This window comes from Micromesistius poutassou (assembly GCF_964030765.1).
Source record: "Micromesistius poutassou genome assembly, chromosome: 19".
Classification (NCBI taxonomy): Eukaryota; Metazoa; Chordata; class Actinopteri; order Gadiformes; family Gadidae; genus Micromesistius; species Micromesistius poutassou.
In genome coordinates, this window is record NC_140289.1 from 3,537,323 (window position 1) to 3,561,321 (window position 23,999).

At 45.5% G+C, this 23,999-nt stretch overlaps 1 protein-coding gene across 1 annotated transcript; it reads right to left on the bottom strand.

The window, feature by feature from the left end:
• Positions 1 to 1,232: 1,232 nt before the first annotated feature.
• LOC311364256 (uncharacterized protein) lies at positions 1,233 to 23,167 on the bottom strand (the record flags this gene model as incomplete). Its single annotated transcript, XM_084484252.1, has 22 exons — positions 1,233 to 1,319; positions 1,752 to 1,835; positions 2,029 to 2,082; positions 2,904 to 2,962; positions 3,284 to 3,370; positions 5,277 to 5,417; positions 6,171 to 6,257; positions 7,006 to 7,080; positions 7,961 to 8,278; positions 9,365 to 9,472; positions 11,126 to 11,347; positions 12,402 to 12,475; positions 12,815 to 12,967; positions 14,130 to 14,203; positions 15,245 to 15,286; positions 15,377 to 15,483; positions 15,932 to 16,043; positions 16,531 to 16,624; positions 17,156 to 17,258; positions 17,584 to 17,659; positions 18,289 to 18,431; positions 23,038 to 23,167. 22 exons carry the CDS (start codon positions 23,165 to 23,167, stop codon positions 1,233 to 1,235), a joined length of 2,430 nt encoding a protein of 809 aa, XP_084340378.1.
• Positions 23,168 to 23,999: the final 832 nt, after the last annotated feature.

The following is a 23,999-nucleotide window of genomic DNA, read 5'->3' on the forward strand; positions in this document are numbered from 1 at the left end:
GTTAAAAGAAAAATATGTATAATCTATACTCAAAATATACTAAAATGCATATGTCAATTGAACACAGTTCACAATTTTCTATCGATAATCGTAAATGATAAAAATGAAAGCAACAACTTTGGAAAAAAAGACTAAGCTAATAGCACTATAGAGTTTGTTAAATAGAAACAGTGCAAGATGGAGGCTTTTTTTCAAAAAGTTACACTTTGATATTCAGAACTGTTGTCAGAGAGGTTTGGTGTACCAATGGCAGGGAGAATGGATGGTCGTAATCACGGAAGAACATCTGTGTTTATTGATGTCATGAACATAGCTCACCATTAGGTCAAATGACAAGGGAAACGTTGGGGATTGGCCAGTGAGGTATATACATACACACACGCACACGCACACGCACACGCACACACACACCATACACAGTCCACATTTAACAACAAAGTCCTCGTCTGGGAAGATGCGTAAATGAAACTAAACACATGTCCACCATTCAAAAAGTCACCTGATACACGTAAACCCAGAATGAATCTAAATACAATGGGGCTCATTTTTTTGGGGTTGTTTTTTTGTTTTTTTTACATCATAATATACTAAGTAAAGATTAACACTGAGGTACACCCATACTCACACACATACACACACATTAAACAGAATAATCGTTTTTTTCTGTATCTAGGTAGGGTTCACATTCACGGTTGTGCTACAACATTTGATGGGGGGGGTTAAGATAAGGGGGCGGTGTAAGCTGATGGCTGATGTATAGCTGAAAGGAGGGAGGGGGGGGGGGCGGGTGGTGGGGGGGTCGGGGTGGTCTGGAACGAGGGGGAAGGCAGTAAGGGGGGAGGCGCACACATCCACAGCCGCAGAGCTCCAGACACGACAACCTCTGGGAGAGAGAGAGAGAGAGAGAGAGAGAGAGAGAGAGAGAGACAGAGAGAGGAAGAGAGCGAGGGAAAGAGAGAGAGACTTAGGAAGAGCGAGAGAGAGACAGAGAGAGCAAGAGAGAGAGACAGAGAGAGACATCGGAAGAGCGAGAGAGAGACAGAGAGAGACAGAGAGAGACAGAGAGAGACAGAGAGAGAGAGGTAACATGGTTAACATTTACATTTAACATTTCAATTAATAAAATGCAAACCTCAACGGAGAGAAAACCGACACAGATATCAAGCACCACCAATGCACAGACAGATATGTTAAAGACAGCCTTACCTTCAGGGGGCTTTCTGGGTAGCAGACTACATGAAGTCTTTAATGTTGAGGTCATCCAGGGCGTTCCGGGGGGGAGGGGGCCTCCTAGGACTCTGGGTGGCCCCCGGGGACATCTGCAGACACACCGCCAGGTTAGCGCCACTCATGCTAACGCGCGCAGAAGCACATCCAGACACGAGCTGGCCACTAGCTAAGCTAAGTCCAACTCTTTTTGGGGGTTGTCATGCAGGTGAAGCTCACACACACACACACATCTAGCTAACTCTGCTATTTTTACCCCCCCCCCCACCCCACTATAGGACTGCCGGTCTAGAAGCATTGAATATCCCTCCCTGTTTTGGGTTTTATTATATGTTATACGTTTTCTGTAACAAATCAATGTGCATAATAACACAGATGATGTACTGTGAGTACATTCATGCTGCAACCAATAGGAGGTGCTAAACCTCGCTATTGTCTCACAAAAGGTCTGCGTGTGAGTCTATGTGTGTGTGTGTGTGTGTGTACACATGTGTGCGTGTGTATCTTTGCTCCTTGATTATTACCGGGGCGCCAGGGGCGGCTCCAGCTGCGGGGAAGCCTGGCCTAAGCATAGGCATCATGGGAGCCCCACCTCCCGGGGCCCCTGACTTTATTACCAAGGATACCACGGAAGAGAGGAGAAACACAAGTAAGAGACAATCTCAACGCGGGGACGTGTGTGTGTGTGTGTTCTGTGTTGTGTGTTCTGATAGGCCGCCTGGAAGAGGTCAAAGGCCACCGCTAGGTGTTCCTAACGTCCCCGGGGGCCTGAGTAGGGGGCCGCGGGACTGCCGGTCTTACCATGCTGTAGTTGGGGTAAGCGCCCATAAATGTTGGGACCCCCGCGGGTGCGGTCTATGGGTGAGGCGGGGGAGGGTTGGGTGAGGGAGAGGGAGGGAGGTTGGGTTGTTACAAGACGACATACAACGACAACCACGGGCGAAAGCACTGCAAGCGGAAACGCACGACACACACACACACCACACCACGCTTACGAAAAAACAAAGGACCAACAGGTAACAGACCAGACGTATAGCAATAGAGAGAGCCGGATCATCTAAAGTAAGCCTCATCGGTTCATGTGTGGTTCAATGTCAGATAGATTGTGGACAAAATCTTTAAAGGTGTCTTCAACGCAAGCTTAAAGTTATGCTGATTAAATATATTATAAAAAGTATAGATTCAAAAATTTAAAATTAAACTTAGGTCACTTTCTATGCAAAAAGAAGAGCAGAAATTAAGAGAGGCAAACAGGTAGCTTTGGGTTGCATGGCTACTGCTTAAACATCATACAATGTTAAGCGTCGAAGTTGTTTCAAAGTAACAGCTTCCTTCTTCAGCACTAACTCTTGCCACCTCGTCGCTCTCCAGAAGGTCTCGAACAAATACATCTCCTAAGTAATAGAAAGTAAAAAGTAGCATTTGAACTACCTTTGCTTGGAATTGTCAAACCTGCTTTTAGTCCAAGCTTTAAGTCATTTGGATGGAGTTGTAATACAACAAGCATCTGACTTTAACTTTTTTTTTATTTGCTGGTCCACCCAGCATGTCATACGTAATGACGGTTGGATAATCCTGGAGAGCCTGAAGAGGGCAACACTTGCGATTGGCTGGATGCCCTGTCTGTCACGGCCATGCGGCTCCACTCCATGCTATAGGACACAGACAACATTTACCATGGGAGCACCCCAACTGGGGGGAGCTACCTGAGTCGCTTGGGCTCCCAGCGAGAGATCTGTGGTGGAGAGAGGGAAAGGAAGCGCAGGAGAGAGAGAGACAGAGAGAGAGATATAAACAAGGTATGAGTTGCTTTTCTTTGAATTTACATCTTTCTACAGTTATATCAGATTTGGCTCATTCAAAGCTTTCTGTTTCTAACTTCTCAGGTTCAATGAACATAAAATATATGTTATAAAAACATGAAAAAGTGACCTTACAGTCAACAAGGATGCAACTCGCTCCATGCTAGTATAATGTACGACTGTTGCTCCGGTGATATTCAGTCTCTTGTTATCTTAACATACTGGGTGTCGTCTAAATGCTACGGGCTACTTACTCCCCGCCATGCTAGCCATGGTGGCATCCAGGTCAGCGGCCTGTGGAGTGACGGCTGGCATCATGACGTCTCCTAGGCCATCGAACGCTACAGCAGACGGGGGACAGCACAAGGTGGTCAGGGAGAGGGCTCAGAGCACCAGAGAGCCACAGAGAAGACGAGCCAAATCGGGCGCTTCATCATATGTTGATCATATTTATGTTGCGGCTAATCGAATGATAATAGAATAATACTAAAAGCAGGGCTAAAAATGAACTGTTTCCGTTTGCAGCAGCTTAGAAACAATGTATGGCGGCGGCGTATGATTGCTTTTACCATCTTAAACCGTTATTTGACACTTTTCTTTTAGATGTGTTTTAAGGGCGCTCTTTTTATACATTTTCAGGTAACACTTAACAGTAACGTTCATTTATATCTCATTTATAAGCCTTTAGTTAATGATGAACTTATCATTAACAAATCAATAATTTAGGACTACTACTACCAATAGTACTATATATATATATAGATGCATATAGTAATCGCTTTGATAACAATGATTTGGTATTCACATGATAATAATCAGAGGGAACCCACACGCACACACACTGACGCACACTCAAAATCATATGCAACTAAAAATCAGCAAGAAAAAAGCCAATAACTAGTGGTTTAAAACCAAGGCAACTATAACGGTATTTAGTTTTCCTCTACAGAAGTCTGCAGTAGAGACATATGGCTGGTACTTAATTTCACACACATACAAACGCACACACACACACACACACACACACACACTCCCATTCCAACTGGCAGGCATCAGAGGGCGACGCGGTGCTGCTAAGCTCGTAGCACTGCAATGCAGCAGTGCACTGTGGGAAATTAGCGTGGCACTCACCCAATCAAAAGGCAGGAAGCAAGCAATGAGCCAAACCATGAGCCAGATGAAAAGCAAGGAGAGAACGAGTTAAAGGGAGCAAAAGAGAATGATCAGAGAGTGAGTGCGAGCGTGAGACAGAAACGTCACAATGAAGTGAGACGGTCAGTGCAAAATAAATGTTTCCAAAGAGCAGATACAGATGAGCGATTGTGACACAGAGGAAGATAAAAGATAGCAAGAGGAAAAGGAAAAGTTATGTCTCTGAAGCAGTCGTAAGTATTCATCGACCGTCAGTTACATCACATGCAGAGACACTGACAGGGGAGGAGACCAGGCGAACACAGGTGAGAAAGGCCACTGTTGCCAGGGTGACACAGTTCCCATGGTTACAGCCACTTGGCCGGTGAAATGACGGCGGCGAGGGATGGAAGGGGAAATCCCACGAGACTCATTCATTCATAAATATGCACACGGCGGGTGTGCTGAATTTGAGATGTATGACTCATGATATCATAGATAGAGCGACGTATCTGTACATAAAACTGTAAGTACATATGTTTCGACAAACTATGGTCCATCAGACAATACACCTCATCCAATGACCTGAACATGTATAATACAGAAAGTATGAAGAATACAGGTTTTGCTGTGGTATTGGTGTATGCCCACATTATAGTTATTGGAGGATCAACAACATTTGGGCCACAAAACCGGCAAAAACAGTCATCCATAGGAGAACTAAATGGATGAAACTTTGTAGAACATGTAACATCATGTCACGGTATGTTGACGTTGTTTAAAGGTCCCACATTATACCACCAGGTGTGAGCGTGATTACCGTTTTGAAAATCGGCCTCTTCTGACATCACAAGTGGGCGTGTCCACCTAGATGTGTGCTGGATAGATCAGTCTACCAGCCTCCCCAGTGGACTGTAGCAAACGTAGCTCATCTATCCGTCATACATCTAGGTGGACACGCCCACTGTGATGTCAATAGAGGCAGATTTTCATAACAGCTTGTAATGGCTAATCAAACTCACACCTCGTGGTTTAATATAGGACCTTTAATGTTGTTTAATGTTGACAACGAGCGTTTTTAACGGTCATGCAGTTGAGGGTGGAGCCCGTGTTTACCTGACATCAGCTCGGCACCAGGGCCAGCGGCGACAGGGGGTGTGGCTTCCGCTCCGGCGGGTTCTGGCCAGCCAACCAGAACGCGGCAAAAAAATTGAAAAATAAAAATAAAACGTGGGCGGGGCCGTTTCCGGACGCAGCATGGAGGGCACAGAAGGGGTTAACAGTCAACCTGGGAACGCTGGGAACGCTGGGAACACCGAGCAAGACAGCAATGTGTTAAAAAGGAACGTCATTTGAGTTTATTCAATTATAACATTTATTATCACATACATACTCTCCAAGTCCTATATAACAAAAAAGGCTTCTCAACACAATTTGAAGGAACTATGTGCATTATTTGCGATTTCGAGCTAGCTCCAGTATGACTTGAGTAAAATAAAATACACTCTGTTCCTCAGCCTTGCTTTTCCCAAACCTCGCCCACTCTCTTACACCGAGGCTCGGTAATAAAAATTTAACAGATTTCTCTAAGCTGTTTCAGTCAGAGCAATTTACCTAAATCCCTGTAGCATTAAAGTTAGGGTCGACCTGACAATATGTTTTTTAGAAGACATTAAAAAAATATAAATATATTTAGCATATTGAAGCTTTGAATAAATTACCATTGATATGAGGTAATTATCTAACAAGCATAACAACCATCCAGTCCTATCAAAGCCCCAGATAGCCACACAGGAAACAAGAATCGAGTTCACAACCCAACCTAGATAACTCAAAAATGATACCAGAACCAATGAATCACCATTTCCCAAGAATCTCCTCAACCTTGAAATACCCATCCAGTTAACATTGAAAACAACAATATCCTGACTGCTTTCATTCATTCGGATCCCAGACTTTCTGAAAACGATATCAAAGGAAACGAGAAGAGGCGAGCAGTCGGTTACCCACCACCAAACAGATTCATGATGGCGCCACTGTCCATTTTGGAGGGAGTTGTGGACGAGAGGTGGGGGGCGGGGGAGGAGAACATATCCCCTATGAAGGCCAAGGTGAACATGACGTTTTAATATAAAAAACGCACACAAAATGGCCACTCGCTATGCGACAACCAACACAGCATCATCCGTACACGCAACCACCACACACGCGTGTGCACATCACCAACGCATACCCAGGCATGTGTGTGTGTGTACATGCCTGCATGCGCGTGGGGGAAGAAAATACAAATAAAAGCAATCCCACACACCTAGATGCTTAAACAGGCTCTTTATGGTGCACTCTTGCTATCGTCAACCTACGGTAGACCATGCTCAACAGAGAGGAAAAGGGTGCTTCCACGATGGTGAATAGCTTGTTGCTAACCCAGACGGGAATGCTATCAGGTCACTATTTTGCTATTTTATCACTTTTATTTTCATTCATTAAATGACAAAAATAAATAACAATAATAAATAAATCAAGTCAATTAAGACACGTGTCATGTCAGAGCCGGGTAAGCGCTTGCTCATGGGTGCGGTGCGGTAGGTTGCAGCGTGGGTTGCACTTGCACACATCGGGCATCGCACCCAATGCACTCCAGCCGGGAGTCTACCTCCCCAGCCATGAGTCTCAACGCATCCCTCTGAACGCTCTCTCCCTTCATTCCAGCGTTTCAGAGAGTTCTCTGTTCAGCGCTCCAAGGACCAGGGCAAAGCAGAGGGATGCGGAGAGGGAGGGTAGGGATTCAGACATCAGCAGGTCGGAGGTAGGTGCGGGGGGGGGGCGGGGGCCAGAGACGGGGTACCTGCTGCAAACAGATCCGCACTGAGTGAGGATTCAGCCCCGGAGACGTTCGTGTCTGGCATTGCATCGAACATATCTACAAAACGCACCGTGCACAAAAAGACACATTGCTATGCACACTTGTGGAAAGGCTTGTTTTTTCATGTTCTGGTTTTTCAAGTCATAATTAGATGAATCAAACGCAGTGGGAGGAAAAGGTGGAAAGTGGTCCCTCAGAACACAACGCAGGTGACCTGGAGGAGAAAGATGGAAGGTTATCTTGTCAGGATACGAGGCAGGCGACCTGACAGAGACAGGGAAGGAGCCATGTCAATATGTGAACATTAGCCAGATGAAAAAGCAGGGAGGATGAAAGGGGAGAATAAAACAGAGATGGAGAGATGAAGAGGGGAGAGGTGTCAACCAAGCGTAAATGATGAGACACGACAACCAGGGATCAGAGGGGAACGAATCAAGAGAAACATCAAGAGTAGAGGAGACGAGAGGGGACGCTCAGAGAGAAGACAGGAGCGCATAGCCAGGGAAAGAAGAGGAGAGGAAGAGAAGAAAAGGAGTGAGGAGAGGAGAGACGAGATGTGAAGAGAAAGGAGAAGATAATAAAGAAATAGTAAAGTAGAGGAAGGACAGGTGAAGAGATGAGAAGGACACATGGTAGGAGATGGAAAATGGGAGGTCAAGGGAGGAGAGACAAAGAGAAGACAGAAGGGGAGAGGAGGGGATAGGATAGGAGAAGAGAGGAGAGGAGAGGATAGGAGAGGAGAGAGAGGAGAGGGCAGGAGAAGAGAGGAGAGGAGAAAAAAAGACAGGACAGGAGAGGAGAGGAGAGTCGAGTCGAGGGAAGGAGAGAAAAGACTGGAGAAGAGAGGAGACTAGAGGAGAGGCGATGCAAGGAGAGGAGGGGGAGAAGACTGATTAGGAGAAGGAAAAGGAGAGGCTAGGAGAAGCGACAACCAAACCAAAGCCCAGGGCCACGCGGGCGCGAGACGACGGGTGGCGGCGTCTGAAACATTTACCACCAAACAGGTCTAGCGAGGGGTTGGCGCTGACGGCGCCGGAGGAGGGAGCGGACACGGGGGCGGGTGCTGAGATGGTGGCGGCGGTGGTGATGGTGTTGGAGGCGGAGGTGAAGAGCGGGGAGGGTTGAGGCGGGGGCACCGCTCCGCCGAAGCAGGGGTCCAGCCCGTCGCCCATATCGTTCTCCTCGGGCATCATGGAGAAGAGGTCCAGTCCGATCGAGGGGGCGACGGGGGCACCGCCCGAGGAGGCGAAGGGGTCTTCAGGAGGGGGGAGGGTGGAGGGGTGGAGCAGAGGGTGGGGATGGATAGGGGGGGGGGGGGGGACAGGTGTGGGGGGATATGGATGGTATATGACAACACAGGTTATGATATAATGTAGAATACATGAGTTTCACATGAGGACAATGGATTTCCCAGGAGGAAGGAAATGGAAATGGAGACGAGGTGAGAGATGGGAGGGAAATGAGGGATGGGAGGAAGCAGGACTCCTACGGTCTCCGGAGCTTTCTGATGGGGGTCTAGGGAGTGTGGTACGAAGCGGAAATCGCACCAAGGGTTTCAATAAAACACGTCCGGAACAAAAGCAAAGTGCTGTGCATGTGTGAGAACTGAACTGAAGTGCCACACATAACGCCATTGAAAAAAATGCAAGCCAGCCTCGTTATCCGATCCACAGAGAACCTCTAAAAGACAACGCCGGCTAAAACCAGAACTAGTAGAGCAAGTGGAGCGAAGCGTCCATTCGACCAAATGGAGAAAGTTGATTAGAAGCACTTGGCTGTTCGCTGGCCCACACTGCCCACTCGAACACAGCAACAACCCCCAGAAGATCTTGTAACACTTAAACACATTCATCCTCCTCTTTGCTCACCATGGCAACATCGATGTGGACAGCACCAGCGGATAATCAAACCATCGTTAAAAATACCCCGGCAAAGGCCAAAACAATGGCCAATCGAGGTATCATCACACGGGCGCGGACAGACACCCACACACACACACACACACACACTAACGGGCCAAAACAAACACACTAGCACACACACATACGGGCACGGACAGACACACACACATGTTCAAAACAAACTCACTAACACACACACACACACACACACAAATACATGCACACTTGATTACACTAACAGTCACATGCACACACAAAAACACACACACTAGACAAACATACACACAGACACAAAGTTGACTACACAAACACACACGTACACACACACACACACACACACACACACACACACTTTTGACGACACAAACACACACACACTCTCCCGCCACATATACAGTGCATATGTTCATACAGTGGTTAAGGTAAGTTTCAACACCCACCAGCTGCAGCGCCGGCGGCTGGTGTGGGTGCAGGGGCCCCGCCGTCGGCTGTGACGGGGGCCTGAGCGGCAGGGGTCTGAGCAGCAGGGGCCGGTGTGGAAAAGGCATCTGAGGTGGCCCCAGACCCCAGTCAGCACACAAGGATAACAGAGAGAGAGCGAGAGAGAGAGAGAGAGAGAGAGAGAGAGAGAGAGAGAGAGAGAGAGAGAGAGAGAAAGAGGGAGAGAGAGAGAACGCACGAACGAACGAAAGAAAGAAAGAAGATAAAGAAAATAGGAAAAAGACAAACGAGAGTGACCAAGATGAAAAGAGTGACCCAAAGGGCAAACCGGATGCAAGAGAAAACGTTCAAGACACATATCTATAAATTTAGCATATGGTAAAGATTGAAGTAGAAATAAGCAGTAGAAAATGTATTTACCTTAAATATATACCTTGAGTATTATTAATGTTATTTTAATGTCATTATGCAATATAATGACATTAATTAGTTAGTTTTAATGTGTACAATGTGAACAATTATCACAACATTGATTGGTAGCATGGGTGATTGACAGGTGAACAGACGAATGAGGGGATAAGAGGCGTGGCAGCAAGTGTTTAACTACGAAGGGGGGCGGGGTATATCTAACATTCCATTAAGAACTACTACTACAAGCGTTCATGGACTCGGAGCAAAGCGAGATTCGGGTTAATTGCAGCTGAAGCAGCATGACAGGGTTTGATAGAATTGCTTTTCGCTGAAGCCAAGGAAAAGCCTGTTGGGCTATCAAACCGGATGGATGAATTATTATGTGTATCAATATGTCTGGGTGCAATCCATTGCTAAAGGGCTTGTACATCAGAATGCATCATGGGATTTTTTGTCTGTGATAATCCGCCATTTTGAGCAGAAATAAGAGAGTTGTAGTTCTGTAAAATCATAAATGAACATAAAGAAACCATAAACTAGGCTAATGAAAACCTTGTTTTGCAATGTCTTGCATGAGAAACGCTGTGGCAATTTCAAACATAACACTATCTCCCTGTAGTGACAGATTATTTTGTATTTTTATGATGATATATATGAACAATGACCAAGACAACTTAACTACTAACATAATAACTAACTTTCCAACGCGTCTATGCTTCAAAAAGTGGAGGTCATTGCAATGTGACATTGTGATGAACAAGCCCTATAGTACATTTAATTTAATAGATTTTTCTTAGCAAGGCTTTCCAGCAAGCATAAGAAGAATGTGTAAGTTGCACTAATACAGTGTGTTTATGTGTGTGTGTATGTGTGTGTGTGTGTGTGTGAGCGCGTGCGTGCGTGTGTGCACGTGTGTGCACGTGTGTGTGTGTGTAAGAGATAGAAACTGCATTTTCACATATTGTCACGCTCCTGCAAGTCATTTTGTCCTCAATTTAACCCTGACCATTTACAACCACGCTAAGGAAACATCTAATCGACCATCCAATCTACCACCGTCATCCATCATTCTACTGACTAGTATTCCTGTTCCAGTTACGGTTGTGTGAGTGACAGCTAACCGTGTCACAAAACCCACTAAAACATCATCATCCATAAGCCCATAAATCATATTCCTTGTGGACTTGACTACAGCGTCTTTAGCAATCCTATAACCTTGCAGGGTATTGACAATATGCGGCGCAGGTCATATAAATATTAACTCTACACATGCGCTCTGCGTCACGGTCGACGGAGAGGTTTTTGAGGGGCGGAGCTCTGCAGAGGTGCTCCTCTGAAGGCCCACTGACCTCCTAACAGATCCATATTGGCGGTGCTGGGGGAGGAGGAGGAGGCGACAGCTGCGGTGCTAGTGGGAGGGGCTAGGGAGGCTCCAGTATCGGCCGCTGCTGCTGCTACTGCTGCTGCCGCCGCTGCTGTTGGTGTGGGGGCGGGAGTGGGCGTGGCCCCGGCGGAGGGGGGCGCGGCCTCAGCCGTCAGGGTGGGTTCGGATAACAAGGAGTCGCCCATTTCTGCCGTGCGACGGGGTGGGGGGAGGGGGTGGGGGGGAGGGGGGGAGGGGGGCGTTCAGGGAGGAAAAGCAAACCACCCCACAAAAAAAAGAAAGGATGCGAACGAAGGAAACCGAACGAAGAACCCGACCCCCAAAGAAAGTTCCGTCGGGAAATCACCATGGCCGAGTGACGGTTGTGAAGGAACCGACGGCGAAATCCCGACAACACCGTCCGTTTTGGGCAAAAAATATATTACGAAACCGAAAAAGTAAATCCAAAACGATATAAATATTAAAGCAATAAAAGCGATCACCCGAAAGGTGAACGGAAACCCCAAAAGAAAAGAGGCCATCATGGACCATACAACGGAGATGTGGAGGGAAGAAGGAGGAGAAAACAGAGAGAAACAGAGAGACTAAGAGAACAACACGATGAGACAAGCAAGGAGTACCTCAACAGCACTGGTGGCTCTAACCTATGGTTTCTCTAACACACTGACGTTACTGTTCCAGGTCACCTGGAACTCAGCGTTCAGATCCACACTTCATAGCAAAGTTCAGTCATGAGTTGTTTATAGGCCTTTAGTTAATGATGAACTAATCATTTATTTGAGGCTGCTCTATCCATCATGCATCTAGGCTCCCAGGCGCCCACTCAGCAGAGGGTAGGTTTTAACATGGTTTGTAATCGCTAATCAATGTCACACCTGGTAGTAAAACAGAGCTCCATTAACCTGCCACTTGTTAATCATCTACAAATTTAAGTTTGTCATTCACTAAATGCTTTAATATGCATTTTTTTGTAAATTATTACTTTGTCATTAACTAAAGGCTTATAAATGCCTTCAAACTGAAACCAAGGTAACCTGGGATTTAGTCTTGGATAAGGTTGAACTAGATTATAGCCTACAATTCAGGAGGCAAACAAGGTAGCAACGTGACACTAACCTGACCCCAGGAGATCTGTGGGCACGCAGGAAAAGGAAGAAGGAGTAGAAGAGGGGAAATATGTGTTATTGGGTTGTACTGGCTTTTCAATTGATCCATCTATCAATCAATAAAATAACACCTACCTCCCCAGGATGTTGGAGCTGCTGATGGTCCAGAGGGACCTGAGGAGGAGAGGGGATCCAGGTCCAACAGAGAGCTGGGGATGGAGCGAGAGAGGGAGAGAGAGAACGAGAGAGAGCGAGAGAGAGCGAGAGAGAGAACGAGAGAGAACGAGAGAGAGAGAGAGAGAGAGAGAACGAGAGAGAGAACGAGAGAGAGAGAGAGAGAGAGAGAGAGAGAGAGAGAGGGTGAAGTTAACATCTGTACACTTTTATGGGCTTAAAACCTACCTATTGTTCATCAATATTTTAATATTACTTATTCGTCCATCCCGAGTCCCGAGTAATGCAATCTGAATCTAAATGGTGGAAAAAAATGGTGTGATGAAAACAGCTTGCTGTTGTTGTTGTTTTTTACACAAAATGGCGTGTCTTACTCTTCGACTGGTTCTGGAGCAGCGGCGGCGGCGGTGGCGCCGGCCTCCCCGGGTGGGGGCTGCAGTGTGGGGACGGCGTTGGAGGATTTGGCCGGAGTGGAAGTCGGGGACACATTGTTGGTAGGGGAGCCCTGCAAGAAGGAGCAGGGAACCCTGTCTTCATATCATATGCAAATGAGTAGTAACAGCGCGTCACAAAGACGATGGAATATTGACAGAAAGCTGGAGTTTAAGAAGAGTCAAATCTTTACCTTTGATGGAGACCTGGGGGAGAGGAAGGGTAAAGTAAAGGTGAGTTGGATGTGTAGAGAGTGTAGGCGTCGGCAGATGTGTTAGTAGTGTGTTAGTGTTAGTCTATGATATCAAATCTAAAATGGATGTTGGACAAACAAATTCTATAATACGGAAACTATCTATATCTAATATAGATTGTTCACACAGAGTTTCTTCCAAAACATTATGTTCATTTAATTTAAGATAAAATGTTTCAATATTGTGTCATTAATAAAACAATATAGTTGCCTAAAATCTGTAATATTCATAATTTGAGCCGTCATAGTTTGGAAGAAAACCCTTTATATTGTGACACACATGACACGTCTTCAACGGGGACAGATTATACATTCAGTGCAGTGAATTTGGGATGCATTAACATCACAGGGTCTTATCCTCATCATGTGTCACTCATTGGCAACACATCAAGGCCTTTAAGTTCAACACATTAAGATCAAAGTGCAGTGAGAGGCATCCAGGAAAAGCCACAGCACACGTCAAGGCTTTCACAACTGGGAGTGCCTACGTAGGCTTGGTGTTACTTATACAATAAGACGGTTAGTTTAGTTAGTCAGCCACCCCAAATAAAACAAGTATGCTCACCCTTCCCTGGTGATTCCAAATGAACATAAGATGCAATAAGAAGAGAGGAGGGATTAAATCAAACCAAATGAACAGGAAAACCAAAAATCGAAATCAAATCCAGAAATAGTCGAGTTAGGATTCAATTCTGACTGTTAGGCTGCCATTGCTACCCACTGTCGCTTGCAGTTTAATCAAACTACCACAGCGAATGAATTATCACACAAACACACACCCACACACACTTGTAAAAACACACAAACACACACCCACCCACACTCGTAAAAAACACACAAACACACAACACACACACTGGAAAAACCCACAAACCCACACCAGCACACACACACACACACACATCTTAAGAGATCACCACATCTCGTCGCACTGCGTTACACAATGTCCCACGTGTCTGTCTGAGGTCAGCGGGAGCATGGGGTCATGTAACTCAGTGACTTACCCCTTCTTTCCTCCCTTCACGTCCTCCAGTCCGTTCATGTGCGTCTCCAGGGACTCCAGGATGCTGCTGGGAGCCTGACGGGGGAGGAGTGGGGGGGGGTTGCCATGGAGACAAACAAATCAATGAGCCAATCACTTACTGGTACCTTTCTTTCAGTTTATCAGTGAATCCCTGAACCCAGCTGAGTTATCACACCAAAGAGGGAGTGGATGGGGGTGGTATTGTATTTGTGTATTTTTTAGCCTGGCAACAGACCAATGTATTTTGGTCTGTTGCCAGGCTAAGCAGACATTCTTATGGGTTTTGTTCCATGCAAATATTTGTATTATGTATTCATAATAATAAGATAAGCACCACACCCATCCTTCCTATTAAGCCTTGATGTGAATTAGGGGAAGTCATGGCACCATAGTGTGAGAGAGAGAGAGAGAGAGGGGGGGGGAGAGAGAGAGAGAGAGAGAGAGAGAGAGAGAGAGAGAGGGGGGGGGGGGGGGAGAGAGAGAGAGAGAGAGAGAGAGAGAGAGAGAGAGAGAGAGAGAGAGAGAGAGAGAGAGAGAGTGACAAAGAGAGAGACTGAAGTTTACATCTGTTCACTCCCTGCCATTATTTTAAACTTTGGCTTAAATCACACCGAGTGATTTTTTATTATTACTTATTTGTCCAGAGAGAGAGAGAGAGAGAGAGAAAGAGAGAGAGAGTGAGAGAGAGAGAGAGAGAGAGAGAGAGAGAGAGACCACACTGAGAAGCAGATCATGCCAACACCCAACACCACCCTGAAAACAGGCACTCTGTCAGGCAACCCTTTGTTGTTTCTATGGTTACCGGGTCCTCAAGAGGTGTAAAGGGACAGTCTTCATCGTCTGAGTCTGCTAGATCCACCACTACACCCGGGTGGAGGCACTAGGCGGAGAGTGTACGATTATGTTATGGGGGATATGTCAGTGTGTGTGTGTGTGTGTCTGTGTTTTTGTGTGTGTTTGTGTGTGTGTGTGTGTGTGTGTGTGTGTGTGTGTGTGTGTGTGTGTGTGTGTGTGTGTGTGTGTGTGTGTGTGTGTGTGTGAGTGTGTGTGTGTGTGTGTGTGTGTGTGTGTGTGCATCAACGTCCGTATACTTACATAGTTGATGTCAGGAATGTCATTTTTGTCAACTCCAATAGTCTGTTAATGGTAGAAAGAAGAAGAAAAACATGTAATTACACATTTTTTGAGATACAATTATATTCCAGGAGTGTGAGAGTAGCTCTGTACCTCGGCCATCTTCATGAACTCCCCGATCTTGGTCACTCTGGTCAGGAACCTCTTGTAGATCTCCAAGGCCTCCTTACAGTCGCCCTTCTTCATCTTGAAATATTTCTCTACACACGGCATAATCACACATTATAATGAAATACATTATAATCAAATGACCACAGATGATAATGGAACATTTGAAAGCTTCAAGATACTGTCGGTAAGAGTCAAGAGCAAATATTTGAGCGAAATTTATTAGACATGGCAAAGCCATCCGTTAGCTATTAGTGAGTGAAATGAATAATGACACCTGATTGGTCTCTATTCTGACGTATCAGGGCATCTCTGCCATGATTCATTTGTGAAATCCATCTTGCCTGTCAATCAAAGGTGTGAAGCATAGGAGGAGGGGAAAATTGGTGGTCTTTTAGTTTTAAAATCTTGCTCTCTTCCGCTAATTTCTGCTCTCTCTCATTACAACTCTCCAATCTTACCTACAGCATCTTTAAGCTGCGAGAGAAGGAATTGCTGGTTAAAACCAAACCAGTGTGGAAATGGTAACAGGTATTTCACCTAATAGGTTGATGACACCGTCGTTGTAGGAAGCAAACAGTTTCACCAGATCCTTGAAGAGCAGCAGGAACGCTGCGTTGATGATTCCGTTGTTCAGCTCTTTAGGATGAACCTATAGAGCAAGAGGAAAACACACCAAAATCACAGCAAAACATAAGATACACGTCACTCCATACTCACAGGACAGTGCAGGAACTGTGGTGGCTTCCATTGCATTTACATTTACATTTAGGGCATTAAGCAGACCCTTTTATCCAAAGCGACATACCATTAGTACATTTGTCAGAAGAAAGTGAAACGATATATCGCTGACGGTACAGTAAGGACGTTGATAGAAACAACTGCCAAGCACTTACAATCGCAAGGTTAACCAATTCCCAGAATACAACAAAGATATCTAAGATAAGACGATACACGACGCTAAGCACTATTTTTAAGTGCCAGGACGTACAACGTACTACTACTAAGTGCGTAAGAGAGTTTTTTGCAGAGTAAGGGAGGGGAAGGGGAGGGGGGGGGGGGGGGGAGGCTATGCAGAGCCAGGTGAACTCTGAAAGGTTGTACACTTTGTACAACGAAGAAGGGTGTCAGGCTCTCACATCAAACTCCAGCAACGTGTCGATCTGGGTCTGGAGAACGGGCATGCCTTTCAACAGCTTCTCCGTGGTCATGGTCCTCATCACGCCCTCCGCCCTGTGGGACACCAAACCAGAGAGGGGGTTATCCCCTCAAACCGTCCTCAACCATGGATATGACCGCACCAGTCAGATAATGATAAATCACTAGATCAAATGTTCTGTTTTATTGAGACAGAAAAAGCTTGGTAAAAAGGAAAAATCGAGAATGGAAATGTTGTGGCATGGATGTTTTACTCCCAACAAAAAGGAACTGGGTTTGATTCCCAATTGCCACAGCTATACCTAGAGGCATCCTTGAGCAATGGTGAAGACTCCTTAATGACTATTAATACACTATGTTTCACTACATGTCTCAATGACTAAGAGCAATAGAAGTTAAAAGTGATAAAACATGTATAAGACACAATAAAATCACGATAAAATCACACTGTGTAAGGAAACATAACTTAATAAATAAACAAGGCTAATAAAGGCTAATAAATAAATGGACCGTGTAAACAATATAAAGGATTGTTGAACGGTCAAGGAACATAGCAAGGTGAACGCCTATTACAGATGCAGTCAGCCATAGGTATGTTGAACCTACCCCTTCTTGACCTTTGTGAAATCAAATGCCATCTGGCGATATGCAAAGGCCTTCTCGTTCAGGTAGCGTCCATATCGTCTGATAAATGTGGACATGTCATATCCTTGGGGGGAAATGAAAAGCATACAAATGTAATTATCATGGAAATATTGAGGAAAATATGACAGAACTTGTATTCATAACTGATGGACTTCCAGCTAACTGATAACATGGATACACTGATAGCTCAGCATATGCAGGTCTTTGTGTTAATTTCTCCCTGTCTGTCCAAGATGATCCAATTTACGTTGTTCTGCTGTTATCCATACTGGATGATATCCAGACGGGCTAGAAGCCCCTGCTCTCGGTAAGAGAGGCGGTAAATCAAGCACACACTCTAGCACTAGCCATGCAAGATGCTTGGCTAGTAGAGAGTACTCTATGCTTACCGTGTGAACCAGTTTTGTCAATAAAGTTGCTGAGGTTGAACAGAGAGGTCCTGGAGGCCAAGTACTGAATGAACCTCTGTGGGTAAACAACAACATTAAAAACTCTGCATTTTATGAAGGCCTAAAGGCCTTCAGTTATTTTATCCACTCTTTTTATAGAACTAAAAACACTATACTTTTCTGAACACACAACAAAAATACCTATCTGTACCATTTTACTAATGGATGCACACTTCAGGATGATAATATGTATGTGTCTGTATCAATCTCTTCAGGGCTTTCTGCCGAGACACTGGTCTCCAGAGAGTTATATCATTTCATTCAGCTGGCGATGTGTACTTTGTCTAAATCCCCAACCCATTCCATTGTGGTTCTAAAACCCATCATTGAGTGGGCTGCATCTAGGCCTATTTGAGCAACACAAATCCACCCTAACAGATCCCAAAGCCCCCAAATCAAATAACTTGTACTGTAGTATTGACCACTCTCAATGTGTAAGCATTCATATACTAGCTGTGTGTGGGGGAGTGTGGGGTAACTAAATGTGTCATTTTGGAAAAAGTATTGGATCTAATTTTTAACCGAGCACTCTTCTGAATTGAATTTGACTTTAATTAAATGTGCAATTTGTGTGTGTGTGCTTCTGAAGCAGCCAAGAAGAATGAGATGGAGCCAGATTGATGCAACCGGGCCACGCCCACCCACCTCGTTGCCATGGACACACATGTGGTGGCTAGTGACGAGAGCCTTGAAGACGACCACCCAGCTGGCGTTGGTGGCTCTCTCAAACAAAGTGTCGGCCATCTGGGGGATGTTCACGTTGGTGGCGTTGGTGGCACTCACCAGATCTGTAGTGCAACACAACGATAATATTAGACGTTTCTTTAAAGACCGTTTTTTTATCTGCACTCAGCCTCGTGTTATTCACAAATTCAACAGTATTAAAAAAAAAAAAGTATTAAAAAAAAGGATATTTTTTTATGTTTGCATGGTGGATGCTTGATGGTTATCAACAAATGTTATTAAAGATTGAAGATACAGACGGAAACACACACACGCAAATACAGATATTTCCCCAACACACACATCTACACATGTAGGAACGAGAAGTGGAGAGAATATTGCCTTTTCATCCATTTTAACCTGGGTGCAGAGAAACAGTGACAATCAGACAGACAGGCAGACGGACCAATGGAAAGACAGAAGTACAGACAGACTGGATAGACGGTGGATGGATAGACGTGAGAGACAGAAAAACAGCAAGGCAGCAAAGAAGACAGGCTCTATTTTCAGATAGTAGAGTAAGCAGTTATTTCGTAAGTATAAGAAAGACATGGATAGAGAGAGAGAGAGAGAGAGAGAGAGAGAGAGAGAGAGAGAGAGAGAGAGAGAGAGAGAGAGAGAGAGAGAGAGAGAGTGAGAGACAGGATGACTCTGAAGGAAGGCCTATTTCAAACATCATCCAGTTCTGCAGTATGCTTAAATCCTTAAGGCTCTTTGGTAATCAAATACATCAGATAGTTGTCATCTTAATGCAGGAGTCACATTGGTTATGAATCTTGAAGCCACTTTGATGCCTCTAAATATGAAACACATAACCTTTAAAAAAAAAATGCAAATGAGTATGTGCTGCAGATATTTCCGTGGGCAAATTGCCAAGCTAAATAGCGACAAGATGTAATAAAGAGCAGCGTGCAAATGTGTATTTTAGTTTCAGATGTAGAAGGAGTGGTTGGTTGTTACAGACGGTCTAGTGCAGAGGAGCCCAGCACCTTGGATGTCAGAATCAAGGCTGGCGTATTGAGCCGACCACGGCCTTGTCACAAATATAGACAGAACAGGGAGGCTAATGTGTACCTGGACACAAATAGAAGAGGAAATGAGGACTGCAAAGTGAGGGCAGAGAGATGGAGGTGGTGGCAGTTATGGTGGCGAGATGGGTGTGGTCGAGGTGGTGGGGGGTGGTGATATTGGTGATGGTGATCATAGTGGTGTTGATGGTGGTCATAGTGGTGGTGGTCATAGTGGTGGTGGTGACATAGTGGTGGTCATAGTGGTGTTGATGGTGGGCGTAGTGGTGGTCATAGTGTTTGTCATAGTGGTGGTCATAGTGATGATGGTCATAATGGTGGTCGTGGGGATTGTTAAAGGTTAGAGGAGGGGATTGCCAGCTAAAGCTTTGTCAACAGATAATTGCTAATCACTAGGGAAGGGCCGTCCTCCCATCACCCCCTCCCCCTCCCCCCACATACACACACACACACACACAGTAATGCCACGCTTGCCATAAGGGGATGCCAGTGTGTAAGTGGTGGCAGTGTGTTCCAGCTCAGTGTCACTGAGAGTACTAGCAATGATTATAGTACGATTATCTACCTAACCTTTCCTGCAACCGCGCGGTGACCTAGGCTGTTGCTCCAATAATTACATGATTGAACTCTGTGTGTCAAATTTCGTGTCAAAAAATATTGTATTTACACAATTTATGTCGAGCTTGTTGTATTTTATAACCATTACCAACATTGTTATTTTGGTGCAGCAAACTGTACTCTAATTTCTTCATGTTGCAATAGCTTCCTGGCTGTGTTTAGGTATGGTTCAGTACAGCTGAACACAAGGATGACCGAGAGACTCTCTTACTCTCTCTCTCTCTATGCCTCCCTCTCTCTTTCCCATCCCCCACTCACTCTAGTCACATACACTGACGGTGTAGTAGGTAGCATCGATGCTAGCACTGGTTGTACACAGGCATATCTGGCTTGATGCTAAATGATAACTAAAGTGTTACTGCTTTTCCTGCTGTGCGACACTATAGTATGTATCCACGCACTGTTTTGTGTATATGTTAATCATCGGTGGACGACATGATTGTCTGTATGTGTGTGTGTGTGTGTGTGTGTGAGTGTGTTTGTATGTGTTCCCCTAATAAGGATTGGCTGAGCTAAATTAAGACTCTTACAGTAATCCAATGACTAGAACAGATAAGAATGAAGCGTGACCGTGTGTATGGATGTGTGAGTGTGTGTGTCTGTGTGTGCTACAATTATGACCTCTGTCCCACACCAAGAAGGCGATCGTTAAAGAATAGCTGCAATGAATAAAATACAGTTATAAACGTACGCATTCGCACAAAGTATGAAGTAGCATCTACAGTATCTACTATTACCTTTTTCACACCTTTAAAACAAAGACTGAGACATCCCAACCTATGCTAGGAATAAGTATTGATATGTTAAAAACAAATGTCATGTGCTAAATTTAAACTGACATGTAATAGCAACCCTTTGTCTACCATCTGAATTGGGGTCTCTGTGTGATGCAGAATCCGCCCTGTCATTAAACTCATTCCCAAACACTCTCATCAACCCATTGCCATGACAACTGCATCGCAACCCCTGCCCCTCGAGGATCACAGAGAAGGCCGGTGACAATTGTCACAAACACCGCAGTCCTCAATGTTATCGACCGTGTTAAGATTAGACGAATACACTCTGAACTATTCAAATAAAAGCGCCGCTTTTATTTGAAAAATAGCCGCGCCAATTTTTATATTGGCTTTGACTTCATTGCTTTCCATGCAGTGAACTATGTGTTCCACTTTAACGTGCCTAGCCCTGTGATTCGGGCTAATGTTTACAGTTTAATGGGTTGAACAGGCCTATTCCTCATGGGCATGTTAGCCCCGCCAAAATAAGAGCGTCCCAGTGGCCTATATACACGAAGCTTGTTGAATTTCCCCAAGTAATGGATCCGGCCTATTCACATACATTAAGCTCATATTCTCCACACTGCCATGTTTCTTTTGATGGTACATGAATAAAGACTAACGCGTGAATTCAGGAGCTATCCAGTATCTATGGCGTAAACATAATACATGATATCATATTTGCGTCACCTCGTAGGGTCGTTAACCGTAAGACGAGACCGTCAATAAATTCAGAGATAGTACTGGGAGCACAATCACAATAGAAATAGCTATATTCACACAGACACAGACACACACACACACACACACACACAGAAACACAGTGGTCATGTGTAGTGATCATTAAACATTGTATGCATAGTGGAAACCATTTGCACATCCATGTGCACACAGAGGACCTGGAGACAGCGAGAGAGCCCGCTAAGACACAGACTGGAGACAGAGCACGCAGGGTTAGAAAGCAGCGGTTCTGGCCGGTCCAGCCCTAATGCTGTCACCTTTGGTTGTGTAAATAATGCAAAACAGTCATGGCGCCCACATGAATTATTCAGCAAAGAAACAGATCACACAATATAAGGTCCGGGTCCGAGCCAGCACTGCCAAGTAATCACACTCACCGGCATCCACGCGCGCACACACACACACACACACACACATCCATACGTGAGGACGCAAACACACATACCACACACACAAGCATAAATACACTTACAAGAAAGGACGAAGAGAATGACCATATAAATCCATCAGCTGTATGCAATGAGAGGGTGTAGGTGTGTGTGCTTCTGTGTGCGTGTGTGTGTGTGTGTGTGTGTGTGTGTTGTGGGCTGATCACAGATAAGGTGTGATTGGTCAACATAAAGACTATTGCATGTATAGATTATAGATTTTTCCTGCAGCATCATGTGTATATTCATATTGTGTGTGTGTGTGGGGGGGGGGGGGGTGCCCATAAGTGTGTGTGTGTGTGTGTGTGTGTGTGTGTGTGTGTGTGTGCATGTACTGGTGTGTGTGTGTGTACTGGTGTGTGTGTGTGTGTGTGTGTGTGTGTGTGTGTGTGTGTGTGTGTGTGTGTGTGTGTGTGTGTGTGTGTGTTTTGGTGGGTATGGGTGTGTGCCTGTGTGTGTGCCCGTATGTGTGTGTGTGTGTGTGTGTGTGTGTGTGTGTGTGTCTGTGCCTATGTGTGTGTGTGTGTGTGTGTGTGTGTGTGTGTGTGTGTGTGTGTGTGTGTGTGTGTGTGTGTGTGTGTGTGTGTGACCCCCCCACCCCAATCTCTCTCTCTCTCTCTCTCTCTCTCTCTCTCTCTCTCTCTCTCTCTCTCTCTCTCTCTCTCTCTCTCTCTCTCTCTCTCTCTCTCTCTCTCGCCCGTCCACTCCCTCTCCTTTCATCCTCTAGCTGGCTATAGGTTGGCACGGGGCATCATAAGTAGGGTCATGCCAACAATATTTCATTTCCATCTGACTGTATGCCTGTCTGTCTGCCTGTCGATGTGACTGCCACACGTGTACAAGTCTGTATGTGTGTCTGTTTGTCTCTATGGATGTCTGGCTGCACGGCTGCGGTTAATTCTCTTTTCCTGTCCTATATAATATGCATGTCTGTATGCAGCTCTGTCTGCCCATGTTGAATGGTGGAGGAATAGTGGACGGGGGACACTAGTGGCGTCGGCCTATTCGACCCCTCGATGCTACAGGGAGTCTTAAAAGCTATGCAATGCAGAAGAGGAGAGAACGAAAAGCGACACTTACACTCCAGGTGCTTCTTCTTGGGCGCCATCACCTCGTGAGTGGTGGCTTTGCAGACACCACGGGCCATATCGGATCCCGTTAGCTGATGTTGCGCAGCGGCAATGCGATCTGTGAGCGTTTGCCCCGACATTTTCTCTCGGGTGGAATCGACAGACTCAGCGATGTCTTCTTCTGAGGAACGATGAATAAAGATGGGAGATCGGTAGCCCCGCTTGCTTCTTCTTTTTTGACACTGAGTCCGATGCTCGGCCCCCCTCTACGATTCCCTCAGATGAATAGGCCCGTGACCTTCTCGTTGGGCGAATAAGAAAAAAACAAATTAGATCAAAATCAACCGACGCTTACCGTCTTTACACAATGCGATGATGTGCGCCGTGCATATAGGACGCGCCTCGGTGTGTAAGCAGACTTACGCAAGGTTATGGGTTCCCCTCGGCTCGCCCGGGTAGTCTAGGACCGATCAGTTCAGCACCTCGGCTAGCTGAAGCCTCGCTGTTACGTAACACTCCGCTGGCAGGGGAACCGATTCGCTGGCGCTACAGCAATATGTAAATACATTTAAAAGGAAGGAAGAAACAGGAGGGTGAATATAAAGCAGGCTGAGATACGAGATAATGCAATATGGTGGAAATTCATTGCGGACCTATAATAACCCGCAATCCATGAGTCGGTTAAATATTTCCGTTTAGAAAAGGGCATCGGTTTAGCTGGCTTTTTTTTTAAACTGTCAACTGTGGAAGAAAAAATAAGGAAACAATTGTTTGAAATACATGCCCCCCTAAATGTCCTCGAAATTAACGCAGATCGGCAGAAGCGGTCTTCGCGTTTGATTCTAGCCGTTCCAGAGCGGGAAATATATCCTGTGCTGTGTCTTCCTCCGGCTCCTCGCGACGGAAGGGAGAGGTGGGCGCGCGCCGCTCCCTGGTGGCGCTCGCGAGTCGACAATTGTGATGATGCGCGAC